At 38.6% G+C, this 18,304-nt stretch overlaps 1 protein-coding gene across 3 annotated transcripts in view; it reads right to left on the minus strand.

The window, feature by feature from the left end:
• The window catches only part of TEX9 (testis expressed 9), a 224,105-nt gene that overhangs the window by 35,587 nt on the left and 170,214 nt on the right, over window positions 1-18,304 (minus strand). For all 3 annotated transcript variants that reach the window (XM_060097302.1, XM_060097303.1, XM_060097304.1), the window contains 2 exons: window positions 16,953-17,035; window positions 16,356-16,529 (listed from right to left, as the gene is read on the minus strand). In XM_060097302.1, the coding sequence (XP_059953285.1) occupies window positions 16,356-16,529; window positions 16,953-17,035 (257 nt within the window). The remainder of the gene's footprint in view (window positions 1-16,355; window positions 16,530-16,952; window positions 17,036-18,304) is intronic.

An 18,304-nucleotide genomic window follows, 5' to 3' on the forward strand; every position in this document is an offset into this window, starting at 1 on the left:
TAGAACAATTGTAAATAGAACAATTCCCATAGCTCACACAGGGCAGGAAGACATCTGAGGTCTAATCATCCAGAATGACAATCCTCAGTGATCATCAGGGACATTTGGTGGAGATCCTGAAAGGTCTCTTTAGGGGAAGACTTAAGGGTAGAGCTGAACTCTTCCTGAAGGCTGCTATAGACACACTCTAGCAAAACTTAAAAACAGGTCTCAAAGTGATTAAACTGGCAAATAACTACATGTCAAAATCCAACACTGTCTTCAAAAAGCACACTAAAGAGAAACGCTCAACAATATAATATTCAGTGTCTAGCATCTGGTAAAAAATCACTAACCAAGCCAAGAAGCAGGGAAATGTAACCGATATCCAGGAGAAAAATAATCAGTCAATAGAAGCAAACCCATAAATGAGAAATATAATGGGTACAGTGAACAAGGCTGTCAAAACAGCTATTTTAATTATACATAAGTGATTAAAGCAAAACATTAATATAATGAGAAAATAAGCTGAAGCTATAAAGGAGAATCAAATGGAACTTCTATAGATGTATAATATATCAAAATGAACATCTCTCTGCTTAAGAATAGGGGCATACTAGACACTACAAAGAAAAGATCAGTAACCTACTGAAGACATAGCAATAGAATCTATCCAAATAAAGAATATAAGAAAAAAGGCTGAAAACAGCTCATAAGTAACCTAATATCACGGATATTATCAATGTGAAAATATCAAGTGGTCTAACAGAAGCATAATTGGACTCTCAGGTGGGGGAGGGAGATAGGGAGTACAGGAAAAACATTTGAAGAAATAATGACCAAAATTTTTCAAATGTGATGAAAACAATAAACCCACAGATTCAAAAAGCTTGACAAACTTCAGGCAGAATAAATACACTCTGACACAAAACTGAGAAAGCACATCATTATGAAATTGCTGAAAACCACTAACAAAGAGAATGTCTTAAAAGCAGAGAAAAAAGACACATTACATACAAAAGTAGAAAGAGAAGTTATGTGGACTTTTAGTCAGAAACTATACAACACAGAAGACAAAGGGAGGACAACTAACGAAAGAAAACAAAAAACAAAAACAGTCAATTGACAATTCTATACCTAGTGAAAAATACCCTTCAAAAATTAAAGGACTCAAAAACACATGAGTGCATACAAAACTGGTGAAATCTGAATAATGTCTGTGGATTGTACCAATGTCAGTTTCCTGGTTTTAATACTAGACTATAGTTATGTTAGATGTTACCATTGAGGGAAACTGAAAGATACACAGGACCTCTCTAGAGGTACTATTTTTGCAACTTCATGTGAATTGATAATCATTTCAAAATAAAAAGGTTTTTTTTAAGTAAGGAAAATACTCTTTTTCAGAGAAACAAAAACAGAGAATTAATGACTAGCAAACTGGTACCACAAAAATTGAAAGGGTAGGTATATCAAGCAGAAGTATGGAAAACAGATCTGAAGAATGAAGAATACAAGAAATGGCAAATATCTTCATCTCTTTAAAATATAACTGTTTAAAGAAAAAAATATTGTGTGATGTATGACCTTTAAAAATAAAGGTATGGGGCTTCCCTGGTGGCGCAGTGGTTGAGAGTCCGCCTGCCGATGCAGGGGACACGGGTTCGTGCCCCGGACCGGGAAGATCCCATGTGCTGCAGAGCGGCTGGGCCTGTGAGCCATGGCCACTGAGCCAGCGCGTCCGGAGCCTGTGCTACGCAACGGGAGAGGCCACAACAGTGAGAGGCCCGCGTACCGCAAAATAAATAAATAAATAAATAAAAATAAAGGTATGACCACAAAAGAAGCAGATGGAGTATGAGAGTGTTATATTATACATGAAATAGTATAACATGATTTGAAGGTAGACTGTGATATGTTAAATATGTATATTGTAAACCTTAAATCTAAGACTAGATTTAAGACAGCTAATAGTGGAGGGAAAAAATGGAATACTAAAAAATATTCAATTCAAAGGAGGAAAACATAACAAAGTTAACAGTTGGGAAAAAGAGAAAACAAATAGGAAGATAGTAGGTTTAAATCCAAACATCAAAAACTGCTTTAATGTAAATGGACTGAACGTTCCAGTAAGAGACAAAGACTGTCAGAGTGGATAGAGAAGCAAAAACCAATTATATGGGTTCTATAACAAACCAATTTTCAGTACAGAGACAGATTAAAAGTAAAAAGATGACAAAAGAGAGTCAAGATGGTGGAGGAATAGGAGGACGTGGAGTTCATCTATCCCCACAAAGGCATCAAGTATACATTTACAAATGGAATGATTCTCACAGAGCACCAGCTGAACACTAGTAGAAGAGCTCAGACACCTAAAAGGACAAGAAAGATTCCCACATAACCAGGTAGGATGAAAGAAAGAAGAGAAAAGGAAGAGGAGAGGAAGTGGGACAGAACCTGCGCCCCTGAGGTGGGGGTGCTGAAAGAAAGGAGAGGTTATCACATCCAGGGAAGCCCCCTCACTGGCGAGGAGATCAGATGGGACAGAAGGGGAGCCTTAGGGGCTATCAGGGGAGAGCGCAGCAACCAATCTGTGGCAGGCAGGACAGAGTGAGACCTACACAGAGGGTCCATGCCACAGCCCTGCATGCCCTGCCTGAGACATGTGTCTACTGGTGTGGCCATGGGTTGGGTGCTGGAATGTGGGGTTTGAAAAGCAAACTTGGGGAGAGGACTGATGTTGGCTGTGAGGAGGCAGCCTGAGAGGACAGGAGTGAGGAAATCCACAACTGGGAATGCTTGTGGAAGAAGTGCAGACCGCCACAGAAGCGAAGAGCCACTGTCGAGTGACACACAAGGGGCAGAGCCATTTGCAGCCTCTCTCCCCACGTGCCAGCCCCTGCCTCCCCATGTGCCAGCCCCTGCCTCCCCAGGCACTAGGAAGGGCCCCCGCTGGGGCTGGCTCTCTTGAGCCTGCAGCCGCTGGATCCCCTGTGTGCCCTGTCCCCACCAGGGCTCCAGTGACCCTGGCCGCCACCACCTCCATGCCCCTCCTCACCAGGGCGGACTCATGTACTCCGGGGAAGCCTCAGAAACAGACCCCTGTGGGTGGCCCACATGCAGAGGTGGGGCTGAAACCACAGCTGAGCCCCAGGGGCCATGCAACTAAGGAAGAAAAGCTGAAATCTCTCCTCACAGCTGGGCAAACCATAAATTGACACCACTGTGACTGACTTTGTAAACTCAGTGGCTACGGAACATCTAAATGGACGACGAGTGCTCCTGCAGCCAAGACGGGTCTACCTTTAGCAGCTGTAGACTATGCAGGCACATACACATGGGGGTTGGACCAGGCCAGCGTCTGAGTTGCCCCCACAGCACCCACAGAGGGTCCAGTGGATCTACACTGGTGGCCTGGTGAAAACAACATCTGAGAGACACCAGGCCAATTGCCAGCATACCCACAGTTAAGGTGGAGCCGAGAGCAGTGCCAACAACAGTGTAATATGACAGCTTGAACAACAGGTGAAAGGTGACATAACAGAGCACACCACAGGTGAATAGCTCCAGAGGAGGAATACTCAGTGGCTTCCCTCCCAATGTGAGTGCTCCAATCCCTCCAACCTCACACCACAGACCAGAAACACAGCCAAGAAATAGATCTGGGGTCTCTAATCCAACAACTATGGAGAAGACCCCACCTCTGACTTGGCAGTGACAACCACAGAGCAAAGGGGAGGCTCTGCTCAATATCCAGTGCAGGCTCTGGCCACCACAACATCAGTCACACCTCCTATAAAGGGGACAATGGCCAACATACAGTGAGGAAAGAGGCGGCAGACATTCACACTAAAAACAGCCCTCATACCAAAAAATATTAAACCACGCAGGCTACACAGGGACGTTCTCACATAAAATGGCCCTACAAGATAGTCTGAGGGTCTGGCCTTTGGCAGAAGAACCGCCCAGAGCATTTAGGCTTCAATGCCAGCAGCGCTTGAGTGCAGGAGCTCCACAGGGCTGGAGGAAAAAGATTCCACTCTTGGAGGATGCACACAAGGTCTCACGTGCACTGGGACCCAGCATAAAGCAGTATTTCCAGAGGAACATGGCTACACCTAGATAGGGGTTTTTGAGGGTCTCCTGGAGGGGCAAAGGTCAACTATAGCTCACTGTGAGGGCAAGGACACTGGCAGCAGAAGCCACAGGGATACTGATCAGAGTGAGCTCTCCTGAAGGTCCACGTTTTGGCACCATGACCCAGCCCCACCCCACAACCTGCAGGCTCCAGTGCTGGGAAGCCTAGGGCCAAACAACCATCAAGATAGGAACACAGCCCCATCCATCAGAAGAAAGGCTGCGTAAAATCGTACTGAGCTCACAGCCACCTCAAAACTCACCCTTTGACACAGCCCTGCACACCAGAGAGAAAAGACCCACACAGCTCCACCCATCAAATGGCAGGCACCAGTCCCTCCCACCAGGAAGCTTGCATGAGCCCCTGGGCCAACCTCACCCACCAGGGGGCAGACACCAAAAGCAAGCAGAACTACGATCCTGCAGCCTGTGGAAAGGAGACCCCAAACACAAAAAACTAGAAAATGAGATGACAGAGAAATATGTTGCAAATGAAGGAACAAGATAAAAACCCACAAGAACAACTAAATGAAGAGGAGATAGGCAATACCTGAAAAAGAATTCAGAGTAATGATAGTAAGGATGATACAAAATCTTGGAAAAAAGAATGGAGGCACAGATCAAAAATATACAAGAAATGTTTAACAAAGAGCTAGAAGAGTTAAAGAACAAACAGAGATGAACAATACAATAACTGAAAAAAAATACACTAGAAGGAATCAACAGGAGAATAATTGAGGAAGAAGAATGAATAAGTGACCTGGAAGACAGAATGGTGGAAATCACTGCCACAGAACAAAGAAAAAAGAATGAAAAGAAATGAGGACAGTATCAGAGACCTCTGGGACAATATTAAATGCACCAGCATTCGCATTATAGGATCCCAGAAGGAGAAGAGAAAGAGAAAGGGTCTGAGAAAATATCTGAAGATATTATAGCTGAAACTTCCCTAACATGAGAATGTAAACAATCATTCAACTCCAGGAAGTGCAGATAACCACATACAAGATGAACCCAAGGAGGAACATGCTTAGACACATATTAATCAAACTGACAAAAATTAAAGACAAAGAAAAAATATCGAAAGCAACAAGAGAAGAGCAACATTTAACATACAAGAAAATCCCCAGAAGATAACAACTGATTTTTCAGCAGAAACTATGCAGGTCTGAAGGGAGTGGAACGATATACTTAAAGCAATGAAAGGGAAAAACCTACAACCAAGAATACACTACCCAGCAAGGTTCTCATTCAGATTCGACAGAGAAATCAAAAGCTTTACAGACAAGCAAAAGCTAAGAGAATTCAGCATCACCAAACCAGCTTTACAATAAATGCTAAAGGAACTTCTCTAGGGGGGAAAGAGACCAGCAACTTAAAACAACCTTGTACATATATAGACTGCTATATCAAAACCTCATGGGAACAGCAAACCCAAAACTACAATAGATACACACACAAAAAAGGAACAGAAACGTAAACACAACACTAAAGATGGTCATCAAACCACAAGAGAAAAGAACAAAAGAGGAAGGGAAGAAAAAAGACCTACAAAAGCAAACCCACAACAATTAAGAAACTGGCAATAGGAACATACATATCGATATCCCTTAAATGTAAATGGACTAAATGCCCCAACCAAAAGACACAGACTAGCTGAACAGATACAAAAACAAGACCCGTAAATATGCTGTCTGTAAGAGACACACTTCAACTCTAGGGAAACATACAGACTGAAAGTAAGGGGATGGAAAAAGATATTGCAAGCAAATGGAAATCAAAAGAAAGCTGAAGTAGCAATACTCATATCAGACAAAATAGACTTTAAATTAAAGACTGTTACAAGAGACAAGGAAGGACACTACATAATGACCAAAGGATTAATCCAGGAAGAAGATATAACAATTGTAAATATCTTTGCATTCAACATAGGAGCACATCAATATACAAGACAAATGCTAACAGCCTTAGAAGGGGAAATCGACAGTAACACAATCACAGTGGGGGACTTTAACACACCAGTTATACAAGTGGACAGATCATCCAGACAGAAAATTAATAAGGAAAACACAAGCCATAAGTGACACATTAGACCAGATAGACTTAATTGATATTTATAGGTCATTCCATCCGAAAGCAGCAGAATACACTTCTTCTCAAGTACACATGGAACATTATCCAGGATAGAGCACATCATGGGCCACAAATCAAGTCTCGGTAAATTTAAGGAAACCGAAATCATATCAAGCATCTTTTCCGACCACAATGCTTTGAGATTAGAAATCAATTAGAGGAAAAAAACTGTAAAAAACACAAACACATGGATGTTAAACAATATGTTACTAAACAAACAATGGATCACTGAAAAAATCAAAAAGGAAATAAAAAATATCTAGAGGCAATGACAATGAAAACACAACAATCCAAAACCTATGGGACACAGCAAAAGCAGTTCTAAGAGGGAAGTTTATCACAATACAATCCTACCTCAGGAAACAAGAAAAATCTCAAATAAACAACCTAACGTTACACCTAAAGCAACTAGAGAAAGAAGGACAAACAAAACCTAAAGGTAGTAAAAGGAAAATCAGAAAGATCAGAGCAGAAATCAATGAAATAGAAAGGAAAAAAAACAATAGCAAAGATCAATGAAACTAAAAGCTGGTTCTTTGAGAAGATAAACCAAATTGATAAACCTTTAGCCAGACTCATTAAGAAAAAAAGGGAGAGGACCCAAATCAAAAAAATTAGAATAAAAAAGAAGTTACAATGGACACGACAGAAATACAAAGGATCACAAGAGACTACTACAAGCAACTATATGCCAATAAAATGGACAACCTAGAAGAAATGGAAAAATTCTTAGAAGGTACAACTTTCCAAGACTGAACCCAGAAGAAATAGAAAATATAAACAAATCAATCACAAGTACTGAAATTGAAACTGTGATTAAAAATCTTCCAACAAACAAAAGTTCAGGACGAGATGGCTTCACAGGCAAACTCTATCAAACATTTAGAGAAGAGTTAACACCTATCCTTCTGAAACTCTTCCAAAAAATGGCAGAGGAAGAAACATTCTCAAGCTCATTCTACGAGGCCACCATCACCCTGATACCAAAACCAGACAAAGATACCACCAAAAAAGAAAATTATAGGCTAATATCAGTGATGAACATAGACGTGAAAATCCTCAACAAAATACTAGCAAACCAAATCCAACAACACATTAAAAGGATCATACACCATGATCAAGTGGGATTTATTCCAGCGATGTAAGGATTCATCAACATATGTAAATCAATCAATGAGATATACCACATTAACAAACTGAAGAATAAAAACAATATGATCATCTCAATAGATGCAGAAAAAGCTTTTGACAAAATTCAACACACATTTATGATAAAAACTCTCCAGAAAGTGGGCACAGAGGGAACCTACCTCAACATAATAAAGGCCATATATGACAAATCCACACAAACATCATTCTTTTTTTTTTTTTTTTTTTTTTTGCGGTACGCGGGCCTCACACTGTTGTGGCCTCTCCCGTTGCGGAGCACAGGCTCCAGATGCGCAGGCTCAGCGGCCATGGCTCACGGGCCCAGCCGCTCCGTGGCATGTGGGATCTTCCCAGACTGGGGCACAAATCCGCGTCCCCTGCATCGGCAGGCGGACTCTCAGCCACTGCGCCACCAGGGAAGCCCCAAACATCATTCTTAACAGTGAAAATCTGAAAGCATTTCCTCTAAGATCAGGAACAAGAAAAGGATGTCCACTCTCACCACTTTTATTCAACAAGATCAGGAACAAGACAAGGATGTCCACTTTCAACCACTTTTACTCCAATTTTGGAAGTCCTAGCCATGGCAATCAGAAAAGAAGAAGAAATAAAAGGAATTCAATTGGAAAAGAAGAAGTAAAACTGTCACTGTTTGCAGATGACATGATACTATACATAGAAAATCCTAAAGATGCTACCAGAAAACTACTAGAGCTCATCAATGAATTCAGTAAAGTTGCAGGATACAAAATTAATACACAGAAATCTCTTGCACTCCTATACACTAACAACGAAAGATCAGAAAGAGAAATTAAAGAAAAAAATCCCATTTACCATGGCATCCAAAAGAATAAAATACCTAGGAATAAACCTTCCTAAGGAGGCAAAAGACGTGTACTCTGAAAACTATAATATACGGATGAAAGAAATCAAAGATAGCACAAACAGATGGAGAGATATACCATGTTCTTGGATTGGAAGAATCAACATTGTCATTGATTCTTTTTTTTTTTTTTTTTTCTTTTTGCGGTATGTGGGCCTCTCACTGTTGTGGCCTCTCCCGTTGCGGAGCACAGGCTCCGGATGCGCAGGCCCAGCGGCCATGGCTCACGGGCCCAGCCGCTCCGCGGCATATGGGATCCTCCCAGACCGGGGCACGAACCCGTATCCCCTGCATCGGCAGGCGGACTCTTAACCACTTGCGCCACCAGGGAGGCCCTGTCATTGATTCTTTACAGAGCCTTTTTTACAGAATTAGAACAAATAATTTTACAATTTGTATGGAAACATAAAAGACAATGAATAGCCAAGGCAATGTTGAAAAAGGAAAATGGGGCTGTAGGAAACAGGCTCCCTCATTTGAGACTATACTACAAAGCCACACTAATCAAAACAGTATGGTACTAGCACAAAAACAGGAATATAGATCAAGGGACCATTGTTGCATTCCTGGGAACACCCCATGGAGAGGGTTGGCCTAAGCAGTACCCTTGGGTTGAGCAACAGGTTGGGGGAACTTGTCTAACAGATCAAGGTCAGTGCACAAAAGCATTGTTTATCCATGACATGATGAAGATAAGAGAGTGAGCCTGCAGACTGATGTCGCCAACTATGGGTGAATGGATCGCTCTGGGTTGGATACTTTCACCTGCATTTACCTGGTCTGAGTTGTACCAAGAGACCAAGTTCTAGTTTCTTCCTAAGAATGATAGGTTCAGGACAGGTTGTTTTTCTAGATAATAGATCCTCTTTTCTTCTTTGGGGACCCAACCCTTAGCCACTCTCAGTCCATGTGACTTGGAGGGATGGACTTCATTTTCCACCCACCTCTGTTCCCATGTCCAGAGCTCAACACCTGACCAAAGCTTGTCCAGTGCTGAGTCCACAAAGCTAAAGTAATTGGTTTGGGGACAAACTAATGGGAATCAACCTCAAGACTCCTGCTGGAGCTGTGGGGAAGCAGGGACTCTCTTTGCTGGGGTTGTGATAGAAAGTCCAGAGATAAACCCACGCACCTATGGTCTCCTAAACTATAACAAAGGAGGCAAGAATATACAATGGACAAAAGACAGTCTCTTCAATAAGTGGTGCTGGGAAAACTGGACAGCTACATGTAAAAGATGAAATTAGAACATTCTCTAACACCATACACAAAAATAAACTCAAAATGGATTAAAGATCTAAATGTAAGACTGGATACCATAAAATTCTTAGAAGAAAACATAGGAAAAACAATTTTTGACATAAATCATAGCAAGATCTTTTTTTATTCACCTCCTAGATGAATGAAAATAAAACCAAAAATAAACAAATTGGACCTAATTAAACTTAAAAGCTTTTGCACAGCAAAGGAAACCATAAACAAAATGAAAAGACAACCCACAGAATGGGAGAAAATTGATGCAAATGAAGTGATGGACAAGAGATTAATCTCCAAAATAAACAAACGGCCCATACAGCTCATTATCAAAAAAACACCCAATCAGAAAATGGGCAGATATAAACAGACATTTCACCAAGGAAGAAATACAGATGCCCAAGAGGTACATGAAAAGATGCTCAACATCACTAATTATTAGAGAAATGCAAATCAAAAATACAGTGAGGTATCACTTCACATCAGTCAGTATGGCCATCAACAAAAAATGTACAAAAATAAATGCTGGGGAGGGTATGGTGAAAAGGGAACCCTCCTACACAGTTGGTGGGAAGGTAAGTTAGCACATCCACTATGGAGAACAGTATGGAGTTTCCTTAAAAAATTAAAAATAGAGCTACCATATGATCTAGCAATCCCACTCTTGAGCATATATCCAGAGAAAACCATAATTTAAAAAGATATACATTTACCCCAATGTTCACTGCAGCACCATTTACAGCAGCCAGGACATGGCTAACTGTCTGTTGAAGGAGGAATGGATAAGGAAGATGTAATATACATATACAATGAAATATTACTCAGCCATAAGAAAGATCGAAATAATGCCATTTGCAGCAACATGGATGGACCTAGAGAATGTCATACTGAGTGAAGTAAGTCAGAGAAAGACAAATATCATATGATATCGCTTACATATGGAATCTAAAAAAATGGTACAAATGAACCTATTTACAAAACAGAAATAGAGTCAGAGATGTAGAAAACAAACTTATGGTTATCAAGGGGGAGAGGGGGCAGGACGGATAAACTGGGAGATTGGGATTGACATATACACACTCATATATATAAAATAGATAAGTAAGAAGAACCTACCATATAGCCCAGGGAACTCTACTCAATACTTTGTAATGACCTATATGGAATAGAATCTAAAAAAGAATGGTTTTATGTATATGTATAACTGATTCACTTTGCTGTACAGCAGAAACTAACACAACATTGTAAATCAACTATAATCCACTAAAAATTAATTTAAAAAAAAGACATACCACACAAACACTGAGAACAAAACTGCAATTACTACACTAATGTTAGACAAAGTAGACTTTGGAAGAGAGTATTATCAGAGATTTTTTAAAATAGTGTTTCACCATAAACAAGACAAAAAGACAACCCTCAAAAGGGAGAAAATATTTGCAAATGAAGCAACTGACAAAGGATTAATCTCCAAAATTTGCAAGGAGCTCATGCAGCTCAATATCAAAAAAACAAACAACCCAATCAAAAAATGGGCAGAAGACCTAAATAGACATTTCTCCAAAGAAGATATACAGATTGCCAACAAACACATGAAAGAATGCTCAACATCAATAATCATTAGAGAAATGCAAATCAAAACTACAGTGAGGTATCACCTCACACCAGTCAGAATGGCCATCATCAAAAAAAATCTACAAACAATAAATGCTGGAGAGGGTGTGGAGAAAAGGGAACCCTCCTGAACTGTTGGTGGGAATGTAAATTGATACAGCCACTATGGAGAACAGTATGGAGGTTCCTTAAAAACTAAAAATAGAACTACCATATGACCCAGCAATCCCACTACTGGGCATATACCTTGAGAAAACCATAATTCAAAGAGTTCATGTACCACAATGTTCATTGCAGCCCTATTTACAATAGCCAGGACATGGAAGCAACCTAAGTGTCCATTGACAGATGAATGGATAAAGATGTGGCACATATATACAACAGAATATTACTCAGCCATAAAAAGAAACGAAATTGAGTTATTTGTAGCGAGGTGGATGGACCTAGAGTCTGTCATACAGAGTGAAGTAACCGTATGCTAACACGTCTATAATCTAAAAAAAAAAAAAAGGTCCTGATGAACCTAGGGGCAGGACAGAAATAAAGACACAGACGTAGAGAATGGACTTGAGGACACACGGAGGGGGAAGTGTAAGCTGGGACGAAGTGTGAGAGTAGCACTGACATATATACACTACCATATGTAAAAGAGATAGCTAGTGGCAAGCAGCTGCATAGCACAGGGAGATCAGCTCGGTGCTTTGTGACCACCTAGAGGGGTGGGATGGGGGGGTGGGAGGGAGACACAAGAGGGAGGGGATATGGGGATATATGTATACATACAGCTGATTCACTTTGTTATACGGCAGAAACTAACACAACACTGTAAAGCAATTATACTCCAATAAAGATGTTAAATAAAAGAAAAGAAATATCAGGAAGGAAATTAGAAAATACTTTGAACTTATGAAAATAAAAAGACAGTCTCAAATTTTGTGGGATGCAGATAAAGCAGCACTTAGAAGAAAATTTATAGCTTTAAATGCTTATGTGAGAAAAGAAGTAGAAAATCAATGATCTAAACTTCTGCTTTAAGAATCCTGAAAAATAAGAGCAAATTAAGCCCAAATAAGTATGAAGGAAATGCTTAAGATGAGGTTGGAAATCAATAAACAGAAAACTGACAAACAGTACAGAAAAACTAAGGAAGTCAAATGCTGAATCATTGAAACGTTCAATGAAATTGATAAAAAACTGACAAACATACAGAAAAACGAAGGAAGTCAAATGCTGAATCATTGAAAAGTTCAATGAAATTGATAAGTATGTAACTAGACTGATTAAGAATAAAACAGAGAAGAGACAAATTACTAATATCAAGACTGAAATGGGGTCATTATCACAGATATTAAAATTATAAATAAAAATATAATAAATATTATGTTCAAATTTATGCCAATAAATTTGACTACTTAGATGAGTTAGAAAAATTTCTTGAAAATCATAGATTACCAAAACTGACTCAAAAAGTAATGGAAAATCCAAATAGACTTATATACACTAATAAAATTCGTGGGCAAAGACTTCTCAAATAGGATGAAAAAAGCACAAAACCACACACTGTGTGGTTTCAAAAGACACTATTAAGAAAATTTAAAAGTCAATTCAGATTGGGAGAAACTATTCAGAATACATATTCTTCCTAGCAAAGAAACTATATAAGGAAGCAAAAAGGACTCTTACTACAACCAAATGTTTTTAAATTGGGCAAAAATTTTGAACATACACATAACAAAAGAAGATATATGAACAACCAATAAGCATATGAAAACATGCTCAAGATCAATAGTTATCAGGGAAATACAAATAAGCCTATACTGAGATACTACTTCTACCCCTCTAGAGTGGCTAGTACTAAAAAGACTGATGATATCAAGTGTTAAGTGAGGATATAGAGTAACTGGAACTCTCATACATTGCTAATGGGAATGAAAAATGGTACAATCACTTTAGAACACAGTTTGACAGTTTCTTAAAAAGTTAAACATATACTCTCCATAATACTCAGAAGTTCTACTACTAGGTATTTAATCAACATCATGAATGATACTGAATGTGTCTACACAAAAACATGTATCTACACAAAAACTTGTACATGAAAATTCATAGTGGCTTTATTTTTTATAGTCCAAAGCTGGAAACAACTCAAATTCCCATCAACTGTTGAACAGATGAAATGTATAAATCCATAAATAAATACCACTCAGCAATACAAGGGAATGAATCACAAAACAAGCAACAACACTGATGAATGTCAACAACATTATGCTGAAGAAGACAGATGCAAAGAAGTACATACTTAGGATTCCATCTATACGAAATTTTATAACAAGGAAAACAAATCAGTGGCTGCCTGGGGCTATGATTAGAGACTGGGGATTTATGGGGTAGAGACACAAAGGAAATTTGGGGGAGTGATAGAAAAATAAAATCCAAAGCTGGAGTAAAATGCTTTCTGTTTTTTTTTCTTTTTAATTTTTTTTTTTTTTTTTTTTTTTTTGCGGTACATGGGCCCCTTACTGTTGTGGCCTTTCCCGTTGCAGAGCACAGGCTCCGGACACGCAGGCTCAGCGGCCATGGCTCACAGGCCTAGCCGCTCCGCAGCATGTGGGATCTTCCCGGACGGGGACACAAACCCGTGTCCCCTGCATCGGCAGGCGGACTCAACCCCTGCGCCACCAGGGAAGCCCTCTGTCTTTATATTTTAAAAATGACTCCATCTGTTAGAATCAGCAGCTAAAATAAGTTAATATACATAACAATGTTTTAATAGTTGGTTTTTGCAGGTTTACGGAAGCAGCTACTTAAGCTCTGTTTTGCATTTCATTGAACTGTACACTAGATTTGTTTCTAGAGATATAAAAAATGAATTAGCAAGAAGATTCAACCTTGAGTTTCACATAATCCAGGAGAGTTATGTTATGCTTCTCTGGCTGGTAGATAGATAGGAATTCAAGCTGAGAAGCTCAGAGCCAGTGCAAATTTTCATAAAAATCTTCAGCTAGCCAATGTGTCATAATGCCTTAGTACATTCACTGTGAACTAAAAGTTTCAAATATTAATTCTAAATAACGAGATTTTAGAACAGCTGTGTGTTTAAGTCTATTTAATTCTGGGGAGTTGGAGAAAGAGTCTACGTGATTTACAAAGTCAGATAAACAGAGTTTGAATCCTGCTCTGCCATTCCTGTTTGACCTTAGGCAATTTGCTTATCCTCTCAGACTCAGTTTCTCTTTTGTACAATGTGTTTTACCTGGCAGGTAACACTCAAAAAATGTTAGTTCCTTTTCTGCTCAAATAAAAGTAGAGTTATAATCAATGTGGTCCTCTGAGAATATTAATCTTTTGACAGGGTACAGAATACCGTGGATAAGAAAAAGAGAAAGGACATAAAATAACTAATGAGAAGGATTCAGAAGTAAGATAATAATAGCCTGAACCAAGAAGTGGCAATGGGAATTGAAAAGAAGAGATGAATGAAAACATTTAGAAGAAAGAAAACACAGGATTGGGTATGAGAGCCAAGAACAAGAAAAGAATCAAAGATGCAGGCAAGTTATGTGGACTAGAGTAGTGAAATGACCACAGCTTGGATGGATGATGACAAATGGTAAAGTGACAAATTAAAACAGTTGTTTCCCAGATATAACAGCTTGTTTTTTCTTAGACCACTTGCCTTTATTTCTTAGAGCAATAGAAACATAGTACAAACTATGTATGTAATTTTAAATTTCCTAGCAGTCACTTTAAGAAGAAATACATAAAATAAATTTTATGACTATATTTCACTTATCCCAGTATATCCAAAATATTATCATTTCAACATGTAACCATTAAAATATTAATGAGATTTTGCATCATTTTTTGTATTTAATCTTCAAAATTTGATGTTGATTTACACTTACAGCACGTCACAAGTTGGACTAGCCACATATGAGTGGCTACCATTTTTGACAGCACAGGCTTAGACTATTAGATACTATAATTAATTTTTCTTTCCAGATGAGAAGGTCAACAAAATGTGGAATACCCATTCAATGTTACAGTCAACAATAAAAAGGAACAGACTACAACATGGATGAATCGCAAATGCATTATGCTAAGTGATTGGACTCAGGAAGCTACGATGTAATTCTATTTATATGACATTCTGGAAAAGGCCAAAATATAAGAATCAAAAACAGATCAGTGGTTGCCTGAGGTTGGAAGTAGGGAGAGGACTTGACTAAATTCAAAGAGAAATTTTTTGGTATGATGAAAGTGTTCTGTATCTCAATTATGGTGATGGCTATGTGACTATGCATTTGTCAAAATTCACTTTAGAACTGTATAGAGTCATCCCTCAGTATCCACAGGGGATTGGTACCACCAATCTAACGTGTGTTGGTAGGATGTGGAGAAATTGGAACTCTTATATACTGCTGGTATAAATGTAAAAATGGTATAGCTGGTTTGGAAAACAGCCTGCAGTTCCTCAAAAGGTTAAATGTAAGGTTATAATTTACCAATTCTACTCCTAGGTATATACTCAAGAAAAACAAAAACATATATCTACACAAAAAATTGTACATGAATGTTCACAGCAGCATTATCCAAAACAGCCCAAAAGTAGAAACAACCCAAATGTCCATCAACTGATAAACAGATAAATAAAATGTATTACATCCATATACTCTATAAGAAAGAATATTACTCTATAAAAAGCAATGGAGTGCTGATACATGCTACAATGTTGATGAACCCTAAAAACAATACTTAAAGTGAAAAATGTTGGTTACTAAGTATCACATATTGTATGATTCTACATATCCAGAAATGTCCAGAATAGGCAAATCTATCAAGACAGAAAATAAATGAGAAGTTGCCTAGGGCTGGAGGAGATTAGGGGAAGAGGGTAGAGGTACTGAGGCTAAAGGGTATGGGGTGACTTTTTGGGTGATGAAAATATTCTAAACTTGATAGTGGTGATGGTTGCACAACTCTGTGAATACACTAAAAGCTACCAAATTGCATAAAGGGTGAGATGTTTGTGAATTATATCTCAATAAAGCTGTTTAAAAATACTCTCCTAATAATGGGGGAAGAGTTTTTAGTATACACTAACAAAATAACTAAACAATGAAAAGTGGTGTCTATGCAAACATGTAACTTATATGTTTTTGTGCATCTTTGGCATTAGATTAGGAAAAAATAGCAAAATGATTACCCTTTCTACTGAAGACAACTGTTGCTGTAATCCATCACAGTTTTTGCTTGCTTCTTCAAAAAGAGTTTTATACTTTTCTGTTTGAGCCTGTTGCAAATTAACTGTCCGCTGCTGTCTCATACAATCTCCTTCAGAATTTTTCAGTTGAGACTTTAAATCCTGAATTTCATCCTCCTACAGTTATGAAATTATAGATTATATGGAAAAACATACATGATTTGGTATCAAAACATAAAGCAGAAAACATAAAGGAGCTTCGTATGATCTTTGGTGAGATATTTATACCCATTTCACTAAGAAAAATGAATTACATTCTATTTTCATCCTCAAAGTGGAAATCAGATGTTTTATTTGCACTTAATAGCTTATACTTGTAAGTCTAATACAGAGCATTCTAATTGCTAGCAAGTATTTAAAATTCTTCAGCTCTGTGAAAATTCAACATCTCAGAATAAAGTTCAGTATTTAAATTTCTGAATTTAAAAGTTAACTGTGAATTATACTTCAATGAAGCTATTTTTAAAATAAAATGGAAAACTGCTCCTAAAATGACTTTGAATATTACAGCATTTATTCTGAAAGGTTTTAAAAACTTACCTTTTTATTGCATTCACATACAACATTATCCAATTCCTCCTGCACAACATGGAGTTTGGCCTTCAGATATCTGATCTGTGCTTCTGTGTCAATTTAATAATAATATTTATTGTCTTTCACTGAATCTAAGATGCCATCAATTGTAAGACAGACTATTATTTTATGAGGGAAAAAAAGGCTCAAGATGGGGAGTCTAATAGGAGATCCCTGTTTGGGAACACTCAAGACACTACATACCCCTAATGTAGAGGTAAATGAAAAATCCATCCAACAGAAAGGAACTGTTACACTGGAACCAAGTAAAGAAAGAGGAAAAAAACAAAACCTTTTCCTGAGAATCAGAACCACAAGCCAAGTACTCACATAAGTTTGCAGACTGAATTCATACTTACCCAGGTGGTTCGAAACACATCAAACAGAACTTAAAGTGGTCTCAGATCGGTAATGCCCCCAGGTGTTTGGCAAAAACAAACACAAGTCCTCTCTAGCAAAACTCAACGTCAATCCCAGCCATTGTAATTATAAAATGCCACTGACTGTAATACACATCCCAATTTCACAGATGTTAAAATGTAGTGACGTGTCTAAGAAGCAAAAGAACGCACTAATACCTTACTGCCGAAGCTTTCTCCCACAAACCCCTCACGAAGATCTATCTTTGGTATTTCATTGATATCAAAAGTTCTTTATTCAATAATATCAGTAAATCTCTGAGGGTTTTAGGCCTATAAAAGTAAATAAAGTAAAAACTGAACTTAGAACTCACTCATAATTCATTCAATCATTCATTAAAAAGATATACATCAGGACTTCCCTGGTGGCACAGTGTTTAAGAATCAGGGGACACGGGTTCGAGCCCTGGTCTGGGAAGATCCCACATGCCGTGGAGCAACTAAGTCCATGCGCCACAACTACCGAGCCTGTGCTCTAGAGCCTGAGAACCACAACTACTGAGCCCACATGCCACAACTACTGAAGGCCACATGCCTAGAGTCCATGCTCCACAATGAGAGAAGCCACTGCAATGAGAAGCCCACGCACCGCAATGAAGAGTAGCCCCCACTCGCCGCAACTAGAGAAAGCCCGTGCCCAGAGGCAAAGACTGAACGCAGCCAAAAAAAAAAAAAAAAAAAAAAAAAGATATACATCAAGTCTCTACTATGTTCCAGGCATAATACAGATATTATAAGACAAGGTTTGCCCTCATGGGACTTATCTTGAGTAAACACTCTGAATAGCCTCTGACAGTTATTAGGACAAATTCCGCAGAGCACAATAAATCTCCACACATACTTCCTGTTTCAAAGCTCTTCTTATGAAGTGTCCCCCGTGTTACATGGAGCCAATGAACA

Source organism: Mesoplodon densirostris, chromosome 4 (genome assembly GCF_025265405.1).
Source record: "Mesoplodon densirostris isolate mMesDen1 chromosome 4, mMesDen1 primary haplotype, whole genome shotgun sequence".
NCBI lineage: Eukaryota > Metazoa > Chordata > Mammalia > Artiodactyla > Ziphiidae > Mesoplodon > Mesoplodon densirostris.